The sequence below is a fragment of the Nothoprocta perdicaria genome, unplaced genomic scaffold, assembly GCF_003342845.1.
Source record: "Nothoprocta perdicaria isolate Ctin4 unplaced genomic scaffold, notPer1 scaffold_469, whole genome shotgun sequence".
Classification (NCBI taxonomy): Eukaryota; Metazoa; Chordata; class Aves; order Tinamiformes; family Tinamidae; genus Nothoprocta; species Nothoprocta perdicaria.
In genome coordinates, this window is record NW_020455720.1 from 85,787 (window position 1) to 109,181 (window position 23,395).

Consider the following 23,395-nt stretch of genomic DNA (forward strand, 5'->3'; position numbering starts at 1 on the left):
AACAGCTTTGGAAACATCTGTTTACTGAACAGAAAATATCTTACTCTTCTTGCTGGGTGCATATGGACAAGAAATACTCCGGCTTACAACTCTTCTCAGATTGGCCCAAAGCAAGAGCAACCCATKCTCCCCACCTCTTGTTTGAATTTCTAAATGCAGCTACATTCCTAGGAAGGACGTAGCAAATTCTTACTGCTCTGCTGAATGCACCAAGAGCAGCTGGACTGCAGCCGGTGCTTGCGGTGCCGTTAAGAGACTTCAGCAGTTTGGGCACCCCAGGACTGATGTTTGCATTTCAACCCCACATGTTCATCACACAATTCTCCTTTGCAACACGGAAGCTACGTCCTGACTGCTCAAGGACCCAAAAAGCCATTTAACCACCAGCTGCGGACATGCCCGTCACTCTGTGAACCAGAACAGCCCAATATGAGCTCGAGCGATGCCTGAATAAATGTAATCTCCTACTGGCGGAGCAATGGTTGCATTGCTTTGCCATTTACACTAAATATCAGAATACCATCTTTCATAATGCTCTCTTGATGCAAGCAATTGCTTGGGGCAAACAGCTGTTAAAATTAGCTTGTTTTTGTCTGTCTGATGCACCATATTTTAAAGCGTAGGACTTCTGCTAGAGAAATGCATGCGCGGCGATCCTTACATAACACTCAACACTTCCTTGATTTGCAGACACTACCAGATGGCACACAGGCCAGCAAATAAAACAGTGTAAAAACAGTGAACAACCTGAGTCCTCACCCCTAGAAATAGCAAGCACTGCAGAAATATGMACCTCCATGCTTCTATGGTGTTCTGAAACACAGAACATCCTACCAAGAGATCATGTGCAGGCCATCGAGGCCAGACACTAAATCTGTGTCTGCTCCTGTCTCTCAGGTGCAGATAGGGAGTAGGCTGAGAACCAGCCTGATGATTCAGCCCCAGRTCCCTGAAGATCTGCAGCTGATTCCCCAGGACATTGGCAAATCTGTCAAAACCAATAATCTTAGAATTATTTCATAACTGTAACAAAATATCTCTACGTATCTATAACACATTTTTCAAACCTGAGGAGTGATTCTGATAACCAAGTACATTACTGAAGACATTTTGGTTTTTGTTTTTAGAAAATCCTATCTACAATGGTTTACATTTCAGTCCCATCTATGCATGTTCCTTTTCAAACCTCACCTGCTGTCATCAAAAAATCAGGGAGTTACGCACACTGACAGTTAAAGCAGCAAGCTATGCTTAAGAACGTAGACAAGACAATAACATCCTTCTTGTAATAACAGTCATACAATTAAGCAATAATGTACAATACTAAATTATTCCTTCTGTTGCCTTGGATTTTACATCCTCCCAATGGTTGCAGGCTGTAATTATGTTTATTCCCTTTCCTTTATCACTGTTTGCTCATTTATCTTCTTTATTACTTCCTTTTAAATAAACCATTCTATTTCCAGGCACTGTTATTAATCTCTTTTGATTTCCATCCAGTTTTTAAATATCTTGCCTGTACTGAGGAGTCCAGAATTGCAAACTGTGTTCCAGATGACATCCTCAGTCATACAGATGATATTAATGTCTGTAAATGTGATATTGAAAACCCTTTAATTGAACCAGTTCTATCTAATTATTAACATTAAAAGCAAGTGCAAGATTAACTGCACACTAACACCTAAAATCTTTGCCTACACTTTTCATCACCAATCTCCAACCTGACCCAGAAAAATACCTTTTGACAAAAAGGTATTTGAGAAAAATTTGAGTCTGGAAGGGCAATGAGTGTTCTCCTCAACTTTTGTTTCTTCACTTTTTTTAATGTTTCTTTAATTATTCAGGGCATTTTGGAGCAAGGACAAAGACAAACTGGATAACAGCTCCGTGGGTGTTCAGGAMACCTGATGCAGAGCCAGCAGCTTTGCAGGATGCACATTCCCACCTTCAGCMACTTCCACACCTCCTATCCATCCCAGGATCATAAGCACGGGCATATTGGAACTGTGTTTTGAAAATCTCTAYGGCCACAGATCCCAAAGCCTCTCCGGGATACCCAGTGCTTAACCACAGCAAAATTACTCACAGTGAAGAATTTGTTCCTTACGTCTAACTGGAACTTCCCTTCTCACGACAGGAACGCTGCCCCTGTCACCTCAGGGTGCCCTCCTGGCGGGGCTCTGGTTCCAGCCCCTTCTGCTCGCTGCAGGGCTGCTCAGCCCGGCGTGCAGCCTGACCGCGGGCTGAGCTCCCCCAGCCTCTCCTCCTGCATCACTCGCACCAGCTCCTGCTCATCCCGGCGGCCTCCCTCCCTTGCCTCGCTGTCCCTCGTGTGCAGGGCACGCCAGGCTGCTCGCAGCCCTTCACATGTGGCTCTGCAAGCGCCAAGTGCAGCCTCCCCTYGCTCGAAGGGCAGCGGCTGCTCCTGCTGATGCAGCTGGGGGTTCCATCGGGGCCCCCCTCTCAGGCACCCCGGCACCCCATCCCCACGCAGGGCCGGGTGGCTGTCACTGGCTTCYCCCCGAGCCCCGGCTCCTCCGTGCCCGCCGCCGCGCCGGGACTCACCGTGAGGCTGCTCTCCTTGCTCTGCCTCCGCGGCGCGGCCGGGGACCCGGGGCTCTGTGGAGACACACGGGGCGCATCGTCAAGGGCGCTCTCGGAGGCCAGCATGGCGGGAACGGGCCGCGCGGGGCTGCCGCTATGTGGCCGCCATTGCCTCGCGCCGCGGCGGGCGCCCCCTCCCAGACCCCCTGAACCCAATGGCGCTCGGGCCAGGCGGCAGAGGCTGCTGCGAGGGCGCCGAGYGCTTCGCCGCGTCCCGCCCGCCGCCCGCGCCAGCCCTCGGGGCGGTGCCGGCGGCGCCACGCTCCGCCCCGCCGCGGGGACGGGCCCGCCGCCACGGGGGTCCCGGAGCCGCGCGCTGTGCCGCCCAGGCGGGCACTCCGCTCATGGGAAGGCGCCATGGGGCGGCGGGCCGGGCGCTCCCAGGTCCTGCCACCGCCATCCCCGACAGGCACCAGCCATGTCCCGCCAGCAGCCCTCTCAATATCCACTGTCCTGCTCAGTCGCCTTCTCTGCTGCTCTGTCCTCCCCTTGCTCTCATCGGGCCTGTTCCTGTGCTCATGGGATCAACCTCTACATTGGGATCAACCTCTACACTGGGAACAATGTGGATGAGCCTGGCCCAACAGTGCTGGCATGCAGGGCAATTCACTCAGCACCACTGAGTGCCACTGAGGTGCAAAACTGTGGGAGTGAGGTGCAAAACTGTGGCATTTCCTTGTGTATTTCAACCCCGAATGTCCCATTAAAGCTACAACAACAAAGTGACTGTGGTTAAAGAGAGTCAGGTCCCACACGGGTGTTTTTATGCATGGCAGCAGGGCCGCTCTGCTGCTCTGTTCGGGGCAGTTGTGACAACTGAGCAGGCAGCACTGAGCTGCTCTCTAGGAAGCAGCAAACAAGGCCTGGCCCTGTGCCCAGCACAGTGCAGCTCTGCTCTGTTCACACATGTGGCTTTTCCCCCCTTGTCCTGCTTCCAAGAAATGTGGTTTTGCTTGCCCAAAGGATCTAGGCAGCATTTGTTTGCACGACGGCTGCTCCCCAGGTCTGAGAATGATCCTGGAGAGTACCTGGAAGTTACACTCCAGTAGCAGAAAGCCGATGTAATGAAAAGATAATAAGGCATTCAAGGAAAAAGAACTYGGGATAGACTGTGGCATATTCAGGAAAGGGTGACAGGCCAAGCTGTGGGAGGCCATATAGCAAACAGCTCTGGAAAACACACCAGGTTGAAATGAAGAGAATATGGTCAGGTGTTTTCCTTTTAAAGGCCTCTTTTGCAAAACTATTTAGAGCTCCCGGGAAAAGGAGACTCCTGAATGGGTGTAAACACAAGACACTGTTAGAATTAATAGCACCAGCAACTAGTAACAGACCTTGTTATAGTTCAAAGCAGGAATGAAGCCAGGTATTTAATTTGGAAAACCCCATATGGAAGGAGTAATGGAAAGAAAATGCCAAGGAGGCAGTTGAAGCACCTTGAATGAGGGAAATTATGAAAGGGATTTTTATCTGTCTGATGTCATTGAGCGAACCAAGAAAATCAGTGCAGGAAAATGGACTCCTACTGCATCTCTGAAGTGCAGTTGTAAACTTGAATTAGTCTAAATGCCTTAAAAATGAAAAGTGCCAAATGTTGTAACCAAAATAGCTCTGGGGGGATTCAGTACATCTGACTGGTATGCTAAACCAACTGCTAAAATTTTATAAAACAGATACATTAAGAAACAAGCTATCTTGCACAAAGGTTAACACTACTTTTTTAGGCACAACATGCAAATTAATTCAAGTTATTTAAGGGAGTCACAGCAAACATGTAGATTGGGGTGATCTGGTAATACATCAGTTTCTAAAAGSCTTTCTTCAGTTTCTAAAAAGCTTTTGGACCTAGTTCAGCTGCCTACATGCAGTCTATAGTGGACTGTGTAAACTACTCAAAGAAAAATTAGTTCAGAAGAACGAAGTGCCTGGAAATCAGTGGGAAMGTAGTCCCATCAGCTATTCAATGATTGTTGTTGTGGCAAGCTGTGGAGCAGAAAAGCTTTTACGGGAGGAGCTGGAAGAGGGCACCAAGTTGCACTGCGAGACCGATATGGAAGGGACATTAGGTGGGGCAAGAAAAAGTGCAGGGATATTTACTGAAAAGTCCAACAAACAGGCTGGGGAAATCAGTTGTCAAATTAAGTAGGAGTCAGTGATTTGGAAGATAGCCAGGGATGATGAAGTGGGTGAGGCACGGGCTGCTTAAGGAACAGAGAGGGGGCCAGTAAAAGGACACACAGAAAAAGATGAAGTAATTAATAAAAAGCTTCAGGAAGTTTTTTGTGAATACTGTCTTTAGGAGAAAAGGTTGGGGCGGAAAGAAAATGTAAGTGTGATGTAGATGGGAGCAGATGTCCAGGTCTAGAGAGGGGACTGACCAGGAGGCTGGCCAGGGGACCAGGACTGATCTAGAGACATTCTCTTCTCTCTGTCTTCTCTACAGCTTTCCAGAAAATATCTTATTCTCTACAGAGATGACGTGACTGAAATTCTAGCTCTGTATCACAGAAATCGTAATGAACATTAGGGATTTAGGGTACGATCATCTTTGCAGTAATGTCCTGGTTCAACATGAGGCAACTGAATGACAAAATGAGACAAATATCTCAAAAGCATCTTGTAATTTTGTACTGGTTTACCAGTTTCTCACAACTAACTTTTTCTAGGTGCAATGAATCTGACTGTTCTACTGGTTTCTAAAATAATATGCAGCTTGACCTTCTGCTCTGGGAAGATTCCTAAACTATTTTAAAAGACATATTTTTGCATACTGCTGTTTGGATTGTTCCCCAGAACTTACCTGAGTTTCCCCAGTGGTTTTTCGGAGGCTCATATGAGTGGAGTCCACCTGATGTACTGGAGTCCCAGAGACGTGGTAGCCATTCACTGTAAGGAAATGCAGCGAGTTAGCAGGCTTATGGTAGGTACCAAAAATTTACCTTCTAAAAATTGAACATATAATTGAATGGAAAGGTGTTGTGGTACCTTTTTTGGGATCCCACTGTTCCTTGCTTCCAACCTAAGAAATGTGTGAATGCTTCTCCCTGTCCCAACAGATTTCTAGTTGAATCTCCTATTTGCTGTGTTAGCACCAACCCAGTAAGAACCCTAAGAAGTTGCCATAGCCCTGTTTGGTTAAATGAAGCATTTGAAGACATAATTATCTCTCCATATACTTAAAAAAAAGAAAAACACTAGTGGAAATTGACTCCTTATGCCAAGGAAACAAGCCTTGTAAGAAGGTTATGGTTCAGAAAGAGAACCAGTCATGTACACAGCTATAAGGTACTATCATTTTGGAATATACTGAGTAAAGTATGATGCCCAAAGTGAGGTTAGTAAAAGATAAAGATACTTGACTATGTTACAAATCCTTTGGTCAGATCAAAATTCACAACCTCCAAGAGCACTTCCCACTCAGCTCTGTCAGCAAAGACTGGCATCAGTGCTAAAAATTTCTGGGAAAAAAAMCAAACAAAACTAGGCCTCATTACTTACAGCAGTAGCCTTTAAGCGTATCACCTGATATTGCACAGTAATTTCTGCTGTTCTTTGTCTCCCTCTAATACTTGAAAATGATCAGTATGGCTAATTCTCTGTTGACTCCCACCAGTTTCAGAACAGGTCAGAAGTGAAGTGGGCACTACCTGTAGCTRTAACTATCACGTGCTAAAGCACTCTCCTTTGCATATGTGAGCTACATAAAGGGATGCAGCCAGCCCACGTTCCTCTGTGCTTGCTGTTTCTCCTACCCAGTCAGAAAGACACACTGGGAAACCAACCTCATCTTTTGCTCCCTTGGCTGGTTGGCCACACACTCAACAGGTGCCCTTCATCAGCTCTCATCAGACCAGAAAACAGACCACAAGATGTATCAGCAGGGAAACAATGGACAAGATGTATGAGGAAGGAAAGTCCTACCACATTGGTGTTGCTGCACTCGCAGGACCGTGTACATCAACTATAAATTCCACAAAATCAGAGCATTTTTCTTTGCTCTGCTGACTGGCAGAGAGGTAGGTTTACACAATACAACAATCAGACGCAGCAAGCAAACAGTACCTGCAGGGCTCTTCTGTGTCCCAGGGCTCTTCGGAGTCCCAGGCACGCTGCTAGGCCTCTCCCAGGTTGTCTCTGTTGAAGGAAAATGACAGGTAATTGTAATCAAGGCCTTACGCACACCTCAGGGTTACACACCTGTAATACTCAGCTTATGATCCTGAATGTTCTCTGACTCTAGATTTTCAGCTAGTAAGGCACCTCCTTGTCTCGCCCATATCCTCCGACATCTTCCTGCCTCTTCTTCCAAGCAATCTGGAGCTCATCCCTTGCCCACCTCCCCTCCCTTCCTAACTAGCATGGGATCACTSGTCCATCTCTGCTCTGGCTGCAAATTCCATAGATTTAGAGTTGCATCACTGGTTCTTCCAGTTCAGGTGTGCCCCAAGGCCTTGCTTGGCAGAAAGCCAGGTGGGACAGCTGTAAGCTGTAAGCAGAGATGACTCTATCTGAGGAACCATGATCCATGCAGCAGCATTTCCAGGTGCAGCTAAATTGGCCTCAGCATGGCCAGTCACTGCTCATGGGGAGAGATGTCCTGCCCCATCAGCCCCAGCCACTGTTTTTATCGCGAGCACAAGAAGAGGGGGTGTTGGTAGTGCTTTTACCCCACCCTCCAGCCAAAAGACTAATTCAATAAACTCTGCAAGTTTTGGATGTTGMATTTCTGTGAAGCAGGACATTGGAATGGGATAGCCAAGACCTTAGTACAGAAGAGGACTTTTTTTAGCTGTTCTTTCTTCGGACAGGGGGTCATATAGACAGTGCAAAGAGGCTATATGGAGGCTAATTTGGAAGCTTCTGCATATTGCAAATGAAATGGGGATGCAAATGACTCAAGGAGATGGTTTTAGTGACATGTGTGTGGAAAATAGCACTTTTTTTTTTCCTCAAGAAAGGCTATTTCCCCGGTAAAATTCCTTTTTTTTTTTTTTTTTTTTTTTTCTCCCTACCTTTTGCCATTATGGTATGTAAATAAATGTATGTCACACCACTTCTGATACTCCAAAGATGTTCTTGCTTCCTTTTCCCCTTCATTTTTACCTGTAGTTAATCATGCTGCTCATTTTATCAGTAATTAAGAAGTTATCTTTGACAACACAATAAACACAGTAGATTTAGCTGCTAAACTTCCTATAAATTACAATGGCAGAATTTGGGTGCTCAAGGATTGCCTTAGGTTCCTCCCTTCAGAAAAAAAGTATGGAACTGGGGACCACAAACAGGGAAAAGCTGCAAAGAAAAATATTCTATTTGAGATCTTTTTTTCTTTTTGAAAGGGCAAAGCCTGGAAGACTAGGAGCTTTGATGTATCATGAGGAGACATTTAAATTTTACAGACAGCTTTTTGTGAACTGGATAGTAAGTTCATAAATTCCATGAAGCAGGATGGGAATATGTTCAAAATAAACGTGAGAAAAAACAACTGATAAGCATTGTCTTTTATGTGKCAGCTTGTCTTGCCTTAAAATACGTGTGTACATCATCAAATAAAGATAAAATTCTGATTTAATGATATTGCGATGCAAAGTGAAGCAAAAGAATATACTGTCCATGTTTACAGTAGCTTTGCTTATAATGTAGATAGGAGATTAATGAATATGTAAATTAGTTGTGTTGATAAGTACTTTAAAAATGTCTTTTGGACTTCTGTGAGAAGGGGCTGCAATATCCATTTTGTCTGTACCCAAGTGCACTCAATGGGAAAACATCTGGCATTAGCAATAAAAACAACCACCTTCATTTGCTGTTGTTGTTTCTTTTTAATGCTAGCATAGCTCTCCACAATGTTCTTGCATTTTTTTTAAGACTGTAACAAAACTAACAACACATTTTCAATGCAATTGAACAGTTAAAATTATCAGCTTCTTCCTGTAACTGGTTCTCTACTCTTGACAGATTTTCAAAAATACAGAAATAAAGTGATTGTGGAATAATAGATGCAGAAAAGGAAAAAGTTACAAAATAAATAAAATGGAAAGAAATTACATCATTTATTGGCTAGGAAATGAAAAGAGCAAGAAGAATGTTTTAAGCCTCATTTGTTTTTAATGCTGGGAGAAAAAAAAAAGACTAATAAACTAATTATTTGGTAAGGCCTAAGCAAAGATGGAAACTAACCTTAAGCAAGACTATACAGTTATAAGGCCATCTACTGGAAGCAACTACATTAAACAAGATAATACCATAAAATTACAAATTTATCTGCAGCTTAGTCATGATTAAGAACAAATGTCTGGGGGGGGGGGAAATGATTTTTTACTACAACTGTACAAAAAAAAAAGCTTAATGATGTTGGATATAGCCAAGGCTGCACTTGTCTTTGAGTATAAAATGCAGCTTTTTATAATCATGCTTGGAAAAATCTTTGTGTATATGTGTGTGTGTGTGTGTGTATATTTATGCACACCGTTTATACCATGGTGATAAGATAAGCCAATAAGGCTATTGGGAACAGATTAAATATCATTTAAGATTCTACATCTCATCCAATATTACAAATGGGATGTGAGCTGCAAGCAAAAACTCTGTCACAAACTGTAAATTAGTACTGACAAAGTCCCGTCGTCCTTTACTGGTCATGTATTAATTATTCTCTTTAGCCAAAGAATGGAAGAAATAATTAGTGGCTTCCTTGTTATCCTCTGGACTGTGAAAGGSAGGGAGAACTGTGAATAGCCAGAACTAGAGCTCTTTAAGAACCAAGCTTGGGAGATGTTTGCAAATTAGTTACTGAACAGTAAGGCGGTAAAAAGGCACTTGTTCAATTTGAAACAATGCAATGAGAGGAAAAATAGCCTCAAGAGCCAAGGTCTACATGCCAACAAAACGAGAGGGGGTTTTCACAGATGTGGTTAAACATTTCCTCCCAAAGGAAAGAGGAAACCTGTAGTGCTCAGGGGGAGAAAGTTCACTGTGCATCTGTTTGGCAGAATAGGAAATGAAATGATGTGTCAGGCCTTCACAAAGCAACACTTTCTGGGCCTTCATGTTATTTAAGAGAGACAGCTTCTAAAGAGGTCTCAGCATAGATTATTTTAGTGATCAAAGTGTAGCTCTTGACGAAGGAATTTTGTGTCACCGCTTGCATGAGTGCGGCAGCGCTGTTCCGAGGCTCCAAAACAGCTGCTTTCGAGTTTGAAACTACAGCATCAGCCAACTACCAAGGATTTAAGGGCTAGCATAATCCCTCCTGAGTATATTTATATTGCCTTCTGGAATGAAACTAATATGTCTGCATCGTGTCATGTTKAGCACTGTGCTGTGAGCTACATGCCCCACTATTTCATTGGCCAAACTATGAGAATGGAAGGGCAAGCTAGAAGTGCTCCATTTTTTTTCCCCTTTCCCTTTCTCCCGGTCTTAAGGATCTGCTGCAATTACAAGGTATCACTTAGGTTCTAGTGCTAGCTCATTTTTATAAATAGGTTTCAAGTTTCTTTTTTTTTCCTTTTTTTTTTTTTTTTTAAACTTTTGTTTTGCAGTAGTGTGTCACGCTGAACTCCAAATCCAATTCCTGGATATGGAGAAGCCACACAGATCACTGTGACATGAATGAAGAACAGCCACTGAAATTCTTTCCTGTCCCTTCTGAATGCGACAGGAAGAGATCCTGCGAGCTCCTCTGCACTGTACCTACCAACATGCAGAATTAGAAGTGTATTTACAGTAATGTAGAGCATGCCCCACAGCTGCACCCATTTGCTTTGTATTCCCTGTGCCCTTGCCAGTGTCATGTAGAAACTGCTCCCATCTCATCTGCCTAACCAGAAACAAAGTGCTCTCAGTGTTCCATCTCACCTTCACTCCTCTTTTTCATTAAGATACGCCCCACATTTGTGATGAACCAGAAAGGGCTTCACAGCACTTCATACCTTGAGACTGTGGGTGGGAAAAAACAGCCCTAAGGAAAGACAGGAGGACTGTGCGGGTATGTGGATTTAAAGAGTGGGAAATTACAACAGAAATCATGTACAATGCCCTAGGATTAGATTAAAATATTCAAAATTGTAGAAACAGAAGAATTGAGTGAATCAGTAAAGTGAAAATATTATATTCCTATTTCACTGAGGAAATATAGTATGAGGAGATGTTGCTTAGTTTGAATGAGGAGCTCYAACCTGCGTCAGTTCATCATGGAACTGACTCCAGCTCAACAACAGTCAATCTGGCTCTCCGTCTCTTGAAGACCACAGAATAAAAGCAGTCATCTGACTTCGCACAGCAGCTGTTTCTTCTTTTTGTGCCAAAGAGTGAGCCTTGTATATTGAACTCTATATGGTCTGGTCACATCAGCCAGATGCTGATGGCCCAACAAGTGCATGCCTGTGCATGAGTATCTGAAGTGCAAGATCCCAACTGCAGCACTGTCTTCTACAGTCTCCTCTCAGTAGGTTGAGAGGTAACTCTCACCACCTCAAAGCCCTGACCTTTCCTTCCATGCTAAGAAGACAGGAAAAGGAGGTAGAAGTTACAGATGCCAGTCTCTCTGCTCCTGGAGGAAATGCGTTTCAGTCTCATGAGTGCTGAAAGCAGAACACCACGTAGTGTATGAGCTAGATGAGCACAGCTGCAGGGTAAAAATTAAAACCCASCTCCATCCCAGAGGCAGATAAATAAAAGTAGAAACTGAAGCTCAAATAAAACTTTCATTCACAGGCCCTAAACASTAACAGGAACCATTGAAGAGCTCTTGGGATCCTCTGTCCATGTCTTAAGGGCAGACATGCCTGTCACAAAACACAAGGAAAACTGCTCCCGACAATAGTTCTTATTTTACCTTTCAGATTATTTTTCAAAATTACCACTGTAATGGTACCTGTATCATGCACCCGTTTTTGCAAACATCATGCCACACAAAACTGGGCTTTCACTGCAGGCTTGGTGCTGACAGTAGCACTCTTTCCAGCATTTTTTGACACGTGCACTTCGATTTTCTGGTTTTTAGGCCACTTTATCAGGATACATTACTTTGCTTCTCTGCCTTTGCTAAGGCATTCTGTATCAGAGGGAAACTGTCACTAAAAGTTTTACCAATAAGGAAAAAGACATGAAATAAAAATGCCTTGACAACTCTTAGGTTTCTGTGCAGATAACTTACTATCTCATTTGCAGTTCGTAGGTTTAGTTGGCGTAGGTGTTGACTGTAGTTGGTGAAATATGAAAGAAAAACCTCAACTCACTGACTAAACCCTTCCAAACTCCCTAACAAACCTACCTTTCTTTCCCTACCTTAATCAGCTACGCAAAATATTAGGCAAAGAAAGTACAGTACGTCATAATTAGGTTCCTTTCACCCACTAATTTCTTACTTTGGATTTAGCAACTAGCACTTCAGAAGGAATAAGAACTCTCTGCAGGTGATGAACATTCTCATAGATAAAACATCCCCTTTCAGCTCACTAATTTCCCAAGTTGCAGGAATGATTATCTTCCAAAAAAGATCACCCCTTGATCTATGGCATCTGGCTTCTTTGGGTTCTGGTCTAATGTGCACATACTGGCTCTCACTGACATTACAAAATATGTTGCACAGGAACTCCAAGAACAAGTCTAGTTAAATTATGGGGTCATCTGTTTCAAGTGAAYGGTGCACACTGTGCTTTCCTCTTAGATTGAAGTTGTTTTGTCACCATAATAAGGTGAAAATAAAATAAGGATAAAACAAGTTGTTTATTCTCTCAAAATACAGAATTTAAGATTGGTAAATGTAAAGAGGTAAAACTGCAAAATGATAAACTCTATTAGTAATAGTCTTAGTGCTACTCRTAGTCAGGTTCTCTTCAAGGTGTGCTTGGGCTGTCAGGACAGATCTAACATGCATTGCCTTTGGAGAACTGACCACATCCTGTATTGACCAAGCTGTCTTCCCTTCTCACAGCAGTGTCAATGAAAATGCAAAAACYGCTTTGTGATTGCAGGGCATAATTTTTTTCTTAGTTATCCTCCAATTACCCAATGAAATGTAGAATTATTAAAGTTGCTTTCATGTTTTTTATTAAGGTCTAGCTTATGATGGTACAATAGAGAAGTTTTCTTCATACCTAATCCTTGTTAATTTAATCCTTTTTACMTACTTACAATACTTTAAAATCATTTACCTTGGGAAAGAATATTCTGCTTATGACATACTAATTTTACAGTGCTCTCATRTTTATTATTGTATATTTTGTAGAAAATAAGCATGACCCATAAACATAATGATTATTTCAGAATGCAGGAGCTCAAAACAAGCAATGTTTCTTTTATTTTCCATGAGTTTTCTCTAACCTGGGCAAGTTCCTCTTGACAAAGGATGAAAGGAGGATGACCACAGCCACTGTTACTATCTTTTATCTGTGGGTATTCTACCAAGCAACTATTCATAATGACAGCTTGTAGATAGGGTCCAAGAAGAAGGAAAAGCAGTTTAGTTTCCAGATGTGGATTTCAGTGGGACTTAGCAATGTCAGCACTTAACTGCTCTGGCTAAGATATTTTATGTAGGTAAAGGTCCAGTGAAACTGGCTTGCAAGACAAAGATACTAACACATTGAATGCACTTAACTTGTTGGAGTACTYGACTATGGGATTTTAGCACCTGAGGATACAGTCCCAGTCCAATGCTACTTATGCATCATTGCCCAAAATTTAGATCTGGAACAGAATCTTGAAATCTTACAAGTCCGTTCTCCAGATTTTTGCGTTTTAGGTGGCATTTTTAGCAATGATGTTTGTAATGATGAGAATATATGGACCATAGTCAGGATTAAGACAAAGTGAAAACAGAATTCCTCTTACAGAGCCTTTTACATTCCTTTTACATTTAGTAAATGGAAGGATATAATGCCACAGACAAGAAAAGCCTGGAAACAGGACACATCATGTAAACCTACCTTCAGCCCAGAATACAAGGTGGTAGCAAGCCATGCTCACACTTGTGTCATAAAAATATAAGTCATCTTTTATGATTACAAGACAGGGTAGCTGCAGTGCTATTGTTTGACTAATGCAAGAAATATCACAGCTGCGGCACATCAGATAAATCCTTCAGCACCACCAAATATTTTCCAGCTGAATCTACCACCCACACAGTTGTAAACCACTCCCAAAGACATTGAGCAACTACTTGATTAACCACGTAGTAGCTGTGCATTCATGGCACRTTTGAACTTGACATGGCACTGAAATCCTAGAGCTCCCCATTCATAAAAACACCAAGGCCACCACTGCCATTCAGATAGGAAGCTTTTCCATTCTGTCTCACTGTTCATGTTACGTACAGTCTCATCTTCTTCTCTGACAGCACCATTCAGTCACTGATTTACTAACCAACAATCTCATATGCAAAAAGAAAATTAAATCGATATCAAAGCAGGGGAGCTGCTCACTCTAGTTCTCTCAAAAACTGATACATATCATCTGTGCAAATAAGATGATTTTAAGAGGCTATGCAAAGCACACAATTCCTTACACGTTTCAGAGACTGGATAAGATCACCTTTCCACCCTGACTACTGGTCATCTTCCCTGCTCCTTCATTCACCAGTTTAAGGAAATTATTGCTCGTCTCCCAGTGCCTGGACCTGTATCTCCTCATTTGCAATCACAACACACAGCCATAGTAAATATTCATGGCAAGTGATAGCAAGAAATTACTTCAGAAGTACCTGTTCATTTCAGATGGTGTTGGTGTCACCCTGGGAAAGAGAGGGACTCAGCCCTAGTAAGCTGAGTGGAGGTGCCAACAGTCTTGACATAGTCTGAACCAAGGGCAAAATTCTGAGCATTGTAAATAAAGGCAGCCAGGGGAGAGCAGCACCATTTCCTTGCTTTGGGCTCTAAAACTGCTGCTAGAAACAGTGAGTAAATCACAGAATTCTCGAATGGTTGAGGTTAGAAGGCACCTCTAGTGATCAGCTAGTCCAACCTCCCCTGCTCAAGCAGGGACAGCTACAGCACGTGGCACAGGGTGGCCTCCAGGCGGGTTTTGAAGAACTCCATTATCACTCTTCACCTTCAYCCTACTCCTGCTCAGTAGGTATTCAGGGGAATAAATGGCAAGATCACTTACAGTTTCACTTTGTGTGCCTTCTACATATCAAAATAATGCTTAAGACAAATGTTACAAATACCTAAAACGATTCAAACATAAACAAAACAAGAAAAATCAAACAGCAGTACTTCGGACTGGGCCTACACCCTTTGTTTCCTTTCTGAGATAAACTGATGGAATTTCATAAACTGATGGAATGAGAGATCTGAATTGAAAATAAAACACGGACAAGTAGTAGGAGGAGAACAAGAGGAAATAAATGAGAGGTGAAGGCACCAGGTTAGGGCCCTGCTCACAGAGAAAACCATGTTTAGACAGACCCTGAGCACAGACATCTGGATGGTATTGACAGAAATGACCTTGCTAAAAAATAGGGACAGCAACAACAGCTCTCAAATATTGCAGAAGATGTCCTCAACAAGGACCATGTTTTCCTTCTGATTACATAACTCATGGTAATTCCACCTCCTTTCAATAACACTTCACAAAAACTTTGAAAAAGTTTTGGAGAAATGTAAAGCAAATCAAGGGCATTTCTTTGTAACCTCTAAGGCTTTCAATAACCTATGAGATTCTATTAATTTTATCACTCCTAATGTGCCTGTATAACCTCCCTTTACCCTCAGGCCTTCTCCCCCTGTTTACCCTCAGGCCTTCTCCCCCTCTGTTTTTCCTCAGCTGAAGACTCGAAGAACAAGAAGCCCATTTAATCTGAAAGGGGAAGTCTCTGTATTGTCTGGAGAGACAAAATTGGTGAGTGCTGTCTAGTGCAGCAGACAAGTAACAGCAGAAATGCCTGTCGCAACAGTGCCAGGTGTGTTCACATAGGCACTATGCCACATGGGACTGGCCACCACACACCTCCTCTGTTTGTGTGGAACAAGAAGAACTACACAAAGAGCTAAGGTACAGAACATCATTAGATGAATAACCCTGTGTTTGAGGATTACTAGAGGTTAAGTTTGAGGATTACTAGAGGTTAAGTTGTGTCCCCTTCATTCTCCTATCTGTGCACCCACTACCACCATGAACATCTACTGGATTGTGTGGAGCCTCTTTGGTTGCTTCCATCCCACACACTGCTTCCATCCCCAGCACTGCTGGCTGATACTTTYGCTGCCAGCCTCCTACCTTCCTCACAGTCTCCCTTTTAGGAGGAAGGCCCATGAAAGAAAACAATTTGTGATAAGTTGTTGATTTCTTTCAGCAAGAAGGGTTTGTTCGTGGTATGAGCTTGCCTCAAAATGCATGTGCATGCATACATGTGTGAGCATGAGTGAGAATATTCTACATAGATCCATGTACATGCATGTGAAAAGAAGCATGGTAAATGCTCTTTTGAAATCATATTAAGATTATGTCACATTCTTTTTGACTTAGGAGAGCAGGAAAAGCAAAACAGCTGTTGCCTAATGCCAGTCTAATTAGATATGACATAGTGTAGGTAAAAATTGGGAAACCCCAAAATATTCTATAAGGAACAACTCCCATGTGAATCCCTGGCACTTGCTAAACTCTTTGTGGAAAAAAAGGTTTTTGTACAGGTTGGATTGCACAGACTGTAAAAAACAGGCCTGACAGGGACTGCAGGAGTCACTCGATYCATGCTGTACCTCAAAACTAGCCAAACAATCTATCACACATCACTATCTTTATCTTAGAAGGTTAGAAGGGTTTAGAATTCCTGCCAGTGCAATTGAAGTATGTTATTGTGTCTTTTATGCATGTCTGGCATTGCAAAGAATCTTCTCTATAAAGTTTTATGCACCAAGTCTTACCTTTCTTAGAGCAGACAACCCCAATCTCCAAACCTTTCCCCACAGGCTGTGTTTTCTACCTCTCCCATATTCTTGCTACTCTCCTCTGGGCTGCYTCCAACTGGCTCACATCCTTCTCAAATTGCAGAGCCCAAACGAGATAAAATATTCCAGCTGAGGCCTTATAATTTCCTTGTAAAGTTGAAGGATTACCTCATGCCTTACGGACAACACTCCTATTTATACAATGGAAAATGCTGTCTGTTTTTGTAACTGTAACACTGCTGGCTCACACTCAGTTTCAGATGCTTTAGAGCCACTACCTCTTTTTCTGTAAACTGCTCCATTGCCCATCTTTGTCCCTTAATTATTTCTGATGAAATCTCCAATCTCAAACATATTGAATAGCATTCTATGTTGCTTTTCAGGATGTTTCTTCAGTTTTGAAGAGGACTTTTGTATTGGTATTCTTGTTCTGTGAAGTACATTATGTTCTCTCCCAGTTTCATTTAAAGTTAATATTTAAATAATTCAACRTGCCATTCATTACTTGAAATACTGAATAGAATCAAGCCAAGGGCAGTTCCCTGCAGAATTCCTCCAGTGCAAGCTTCCATTTGACAGTGGACCATTGATAACTACTGTGAGGATGATCTGCCATCAGCTTTTCATCATCTTTACAGTAATTTAACTACGGTTCCTTTCCCTCTAGTTTGCTAGCCAGCTTTCAGATCACCTTTGCTGCTTTGAAGACTTGTCTTCCTGTAGAAGAGTGGCCTTCCTTCAATTCAGGTCAGGAGATTCACAGCTGTGGTTCATCTGGAGGCTGCATAAATGTTTAGTCACTATCTGGCCATCAGAGAGGGATCACTTCTTATAGCTTGTCAATGATGGAAGTGCTAAAGGTGCTGCAATCTGCTCAAGGCAGCCAGCTCTCACTAGGGCCCACTTTCAGTGAGCTTCCCCCTACATCCTCCTGCACAAGGGAGAGGAAACTTTGTTGGGTTCTCATCCACTCCTGGGCAGTCTTGAGCTTAATGTCCACATTCCAGGACATTAATATGAACCCTCACTGACAGACAGGTCAACTGGCGGGACACAGTGAAAAATGTGTCCTAAGCAGGAAAGACTGACAGACGCAGTGCCAAGGTCTTGGAAGCTGTGGCAGATGATGGGTAAGAACCTCTCAGAAATAACAAGAGATCAGATCAACTCTGTGCCTTTCTCTGGTGACAGGAGAAAAGCACTGCTAAGACAGCAATCATTTCATTTCTGTAAACTAAACAATGTTAGAAAAGCCTGAAAAAATACAAAGTCCAATTACAGAAGCTTTGCAAAACAACAAATAAGAGCTTGAGATCACGACTGCCCTGCAGCTAACAGCCTAGCAAGAACAATATCCTGCATCAAAAAGCTAATGAAGATCCACGTGGAACAGCTAGAATACTGCAAGGGAAGGGCCTGCCACTCAGGAGAGGTCCAAATACTGCATTAAAAGGAACAGACAACAAACTCAATGCCTTAAGCTTGCACATATGCCTAGTGTACAGCTAAAATAAATAACTATCTTCTACCTTATGTATGAGAGAAACGTGATAGAAGAGGACAGCTAAAGGAAGAATGCATGATAGCAATGCATAAGAGATGTGTTAGAGGTGTAAAAATGAAGTGATAACATAGATTTCTGGGCTTTCGCCTACAGGAAATTCTGCAGAGTTGTTGTTCAAATGAAAATGTAGCATTACATTTGCTACATCCAGCCTTGATAACAAAAAAAAAATAAAGAAAGTTTGTTATATTTTAGCATTTAGCTTGAGATTAGTGGCAAGCAAACAGGCAAGGCCTAGAAGGATTAGCTCAAGGTGAGGAGAGCTAGGAAGACACCTGGATAATAGGCACAAAGCAACTAATATTGAAAGCCTTCAATAGGATGATAGTCTGAGTTGTTTAAGGTAAAGGAAAAAATGAATAAAAAATGAATAAAAAATATCTTCCTCGGCAGCCACAGCGAGACCTGCTGTGAGATGAGAAAATAACCTGATAAAACCCTCAACAAGTGGGGCTCAGACTTGGGCTGAGATACAGAAATCCCTTCACAAATTCACTCTGAGCTTCCCATCTGATTGAACTGGCATCTGAAAGACAACATAAGATGCAACCACAATAAATCCCCAAAGTGCAGCCCCTTCAGATAATCTTGGTGCTTCAGCACCTGATAAAGCTATCCTTGGTTTGACAAGGTGCYGCTGATCCTACAGATACGGGTTCCTCGATCACAAATTGCAGAGGCCCTTCTGGGGCAATTTGATGTTTCTTGTTGCTGATTAGGATACTATGGTGCACCTGCTAATAACAAACGTGGAACACCAGATAATAGTAAACATGAGACATATACAAGGACACACCTAAACTGTTCTGAATTAGAGCTTTCCTCCTCTTTGTGACAGCTTGCTGCAATCCTTCCTTGCCCAGCAGATAGCCTGGCCATTTGTTTTCATTCAAGTAAAGCTTAGTTTGCTCCCTTGGAGATGAAAATGTTTCTTCCTTATATGGGTTGGAACTCCTCTCTTTGACTGACCGATTAACGCTTTATTGCCCTGGGAGCTTCCCCATTCTCTCGGGTGACTCACTGGCATTTTTAGCTCTGAAATATATCTTACACAGAACCTTATATTTTGTAATAGTTGTAACATTAGCAAATATACTTGTTGCACCCATTTTAATGGGATTCACATGCATGGGCCACTGCTGGCATTTGGCTGAGACTAGACACAAAAGTAATTGCATGAATAATCTCTTACTTTTTTTTCTCTTGCAGGCACCCTCAACACTCAGACTCTGGTGAACAGAACCCCAAGCTGTTATCTTCCATGCCGTACTATGCTAAAATTTCTCTCTCCTACTGAAGGTGTATCTCTGTACAGCACGGAAGAGTGCTGAGTGTTACTCATGTGAGAACTGAGTGAGAACAGAGTCTTTCTCATGATGTTCACTGTAAATGCACATTTCGTCAGGAACTCATGCACTTCCTGGGAGACATTCCTCTTATTCCAATTATGCACAACCAAAGCAGTATCCCTGATCCCTCCATGTCTTCTGTTTCTTGTGTAAGGGATGAAAAGCTCTAAAATCAGAAAGGAATCCAGCATGCACATGCACAGTCTTCTCTCTTGATTGGATTAGTAATGCTCTTTCTCTTTTAACTGAGCCCAGATGTACATTCTAGTAGCCGCTGTCCACCTTAATGCTTTCTTACAGCAAGTCCACATGCAGTTGGCCAACCATTTTGTGAGTTACTGTCTGTGGAAGCTGCTGAATACCTGGACTTCCCTGTGGTAGAAAGGGAAACCTGACAGAATTTGTGAGGATCTGAAAGAGGTCTTGAAACACTTTCTCATCATCCTTTTTAGTACAGAGTTGACTTTCTTCTGGGAGAACTGAGAAAAGGTTATGACCTTAAAAGCCAAAAGTTTTGCATTGCTGTTGATGGGTAATGGTGAGCAGAAGACTTTTAAAAACTGAGAACCAACCAGGAGCATCTCTAGCTGAGATGAACTCTGAGTTACAGGTCTTAGGCATCAACAGCTGAACAGTGATGTCTCTCAAACCTACATGGGAAAAACCTTGATGGAAAAGAGATCTCAGCTTCTTCTGCTGAACAATGGTGCTAAAGATGCAAAGCAGGCAGGAAGGAGGCTTATGAAATCCCAWGATAGAAATGCATGCAGGTACCATGTCCTGGTGACAAACTCTGTCAGTGCTTATTTTGATACTCCCAGCAGCAGCTGTAACTATGACAGGACAAGTAAGCAGTAAGGACAGGTCAGCCGGTGCAGTGAGTGAGCTGGCCAGTCTGAGAGACATGCTAGATGTTACCCATGCCAGTGCAGCTGCACCACAGGAAAGATGGGGACTGTAGATTTATAACATATTGTCTTAGACTCTTATTCTATGGCTTGCAGCCAAAGAATACTTGCCAAGTGCAAGGTGAAAGTCACTACTAAAGAGCAAGCCCCATGTGCCAAATGTGATTTTGTAGTGACTGCATGGCCCAGAAGGCAGAGCCCTGCAGCACAGTGAGGGAAGAACACGCGTATCCAACAAGAGCCTGGACAATCTGCCTATGGAGAAACAGTTTTTATATGGACAAAAGTCAGAGCCAATTAGTCAGATTTAATCAAAGCAGTATCCAGACAGCTGTTCACTCCAGGGCTAAATGAGGCTTTATCACACATTTTAAGAGAAAACTCCGGAGGTTGCAAAGCGCTTCTGCTTTGTCTGAATGACACCCATAGCTGATATTCCTTTGCACATAACTCACTTGGGAGAAAGCAGAGGCATTTGAGATGTGAATCTGACAATGTCACACAGAAGCAAAACTCCTTGGCAAAATAACGAAGCTAAAAAACTAGCAAAAAGCACACAGCTAGAAAACTTCCAAGCACTGGGGTATTTTAACCGAGCAGACTGAGAAAAACTGAGCTGGTTGGAAACAGATGCTAAACTGGGGGCATGAAGAGGCCAGAGCACCCCTATGGGTGCTGAAAGAGAAGCCCACAGTCTCACAAAAGACTATGGATCTCTTAGAAGGTTTGGCAGGGGGCTCAAAAATGCATGATTCCTGAATCTAGCACAAGAAAAAAAGAATAAGCCTAACTTTAATGCCAGTTGGCCATAGGATTCCTCTGGTGAAGCTCTTGAGACCTCCCAACTCATTTATGTCTTTTATTCTRTGATCCAAACAAAACATAAATGAGTCCCTAAATAAAGGACCAGAACCCAAATATCCCCCTTCCAGTCCCTCCAATATTATCTGTTACTCTGGGAGCTACATGCTTTTCTGCCCAGCAATCCAATTGCAGTAGGTAAGATGGTAAACAGAGGTGGCTTGGGAATTCTCATGAGAAGGGTTAGCTGGAAATGATATGTGGGAATCTCCAATTTGCTTACTCCAAAAGCAGGATCACTGCCAGCAACAGATTAGGTCAGCCACAATTTTGTCTAGCCAAGTCCTGAAAACCTTCAAGGATGGAGCTCCCACAACCTCTGTGGGCAATCTGTTCTAGTGCTATGTACTTCCTTCCTCAAGAAAATTGTTTCCTTGATGCCTGAGCGGAACCTCCCAAGCTGCAATTTGTTGCTCTTGTTCTTTGTTACATTGTCTGACGCTGTTGTGACGATGGTAATAAACTTCCTGAGATTATGAAGAACTGTGTTCGGGTCATTTCTTTTTATGCACTCCAACTCCATTAACTAGAGCTTTGGTCAACACAAACAACAGGCTCTAACTCTTAGTGTCTTTAACTCATCTCAARCCGATAATGTAAGTAAGGACCCATCACCATGTTGGCCCAGAACTGCATTTAACCACCTGCTTATTCATCTCTGAATTGCATTGGGGATATGTTTTCTAGCTATTACTGACCCTTTCAACTAGCACAGCCAGGAGATGCTGCTAATGAGCCAGGGATATGTCATGCTTCAAAATGAAGACTGTGTTTAAAGACAATATGCCTTCTGGAGGGTCCAACAGGACCTCAGTGCATAAAACCCAAGTGAATATTTACTTGTCAGAATTCATGGGAAGTGATTCTTCCCAAAGGCCAAAGGATCCTAAAGAAAAAAAAAAATCCTTTAGTATTCCATGAGGTCGGTAGTGACATCCCATGGCTCTCCCTGCCCTCACAGTAAGGAAGGGCACTGCTGGTGGTATTTCTGACAGCTTTGACCACACTGTGAACACAGTAAGTTCTTGCAATCCTTTCCTCCCTTGTCCCCATTGCTGTCATTCTTCCTGCTTAAGAAATCTGGTTTTACTGGTCACAAATTTGTTTGGCAACATCGTTGTGATCTCATGACCAGAAAAACAGGTAGCTAGAATGTCTTAAGTAGGAGGAAAGTGATACAAGTTTGGCAGGTCTTCAGTAGCTGATAAGCTTGTGAGTTAGGCCTGTTTCTCTACTAGCAAGACAGTGGTTAAAAGACAGAAATAGATACTATCTATTTTTGATATATTATTACACATCTTTTTYTRWTTTTTTTCCTCCAGGAACAAKCTGCCTTTGACTTGATCAACGAATTTGATCCTTGACAATGAACTGCTTCAGTTTTCCCCTAAAGGTGCCTTAGTAATMCCTGACAGTCTATCAAACATCTTGCATATATGAACTTGTATGTAAGTATTTACAGTTAAAGGAAAAGGAAATCAAGTGGTGCAAATTAAATCCTTATTGTTTTTATACTGTAAATACCTTGTGGGAGGGGGTTTTCTCTTTTTCATTCTTAAGAGACCAGAGGATCTAAAGACTAAATCATATTACAATTATTTTCTTTTATGTGATGGCAATATCATGTTAATTCCTTCGACTCTTTGGGCCCCCTTACTATCAAAATTAACTTGAGAGACAACGTCTTGCAGCASACTGGGATTGTGAGGCAGATGCATTTACCGAATCCCCACTCACACTTACCATTTGTGAAGGTGTTCACATAATACCTGCGGCCCTGCGGAGACATATAGCTCTGCCAGCCAGGGGGAAGATGGCAGTTCAAAGCATCTTCTCCTGCCTGAGGAGCTGCTTTTCTGGGTTTCTGGTGGAAAAAAAATACAACAGAGATCTATTAGATTAGCATCCAGATAATGTGAAGTCTAGCCAGACACCTATCTGGAAAAGGACCAGGATTCTAGAAACTGCAACACAACCAAAGACTTCCAGTTCATTTCTCCCCCCATCTTCCTGCTACACGGAATGTTCTGCCTTCTTGAAGAACATGTTTTACCTCCTAGCATCCTTCTCTTGGAGGACTGGGTACACAAGAGGAGGGAAAAGAAACCTTTCTATATTTAATGCTCCAAGYGCACATTTGTTAGGCATCTGAAAAAAAAAGCTATTCACGTGGTACTCATTAACTTCTACGCTGACATATCGGAGGGTCCAATA

The 23,395-nt window shown here is 42.7% G+C and overlaps 1 protein-coding gene across 1 annotated transcript in view; it reads right to left on the bottom strand.

The window, feature by feature from the left end:
* GAS7 (growth arrest specific 7) overlaps positions 1 to 23,022 on the bottom strand; it is a 45,985-nt gene extending 22,963 nt beyond the window's left edge. The window contains exons 1-4 of the mRNA XM_026047001.1: positions 22,925 to 23,022; positions 6,667 to 6,738; positions 5,405 to 5,490; positions 2,566 to 2,619 (exon numbers count right to left, since the gene is read on the bottom strand). Coding sequence (XP_025902786.1) covers positions 2,566 to 2,619; positions 5,405 to 5,490; positions 6,667 to 6,738; positions 22,925 to 22,970 — 258 coding nt within the window. The 5' untranslated portion in view covers positions 22,971 to 23,022. The remainder of the gene's footprint in view (positions 1 to 2,565; positions 2,620 to 5,404; positions 5,491 to 6,666; positions 6,739 to 22,924) is intronic.
* Positions 23,023 to 23,395: the final 373 nt, after the last annotated feature.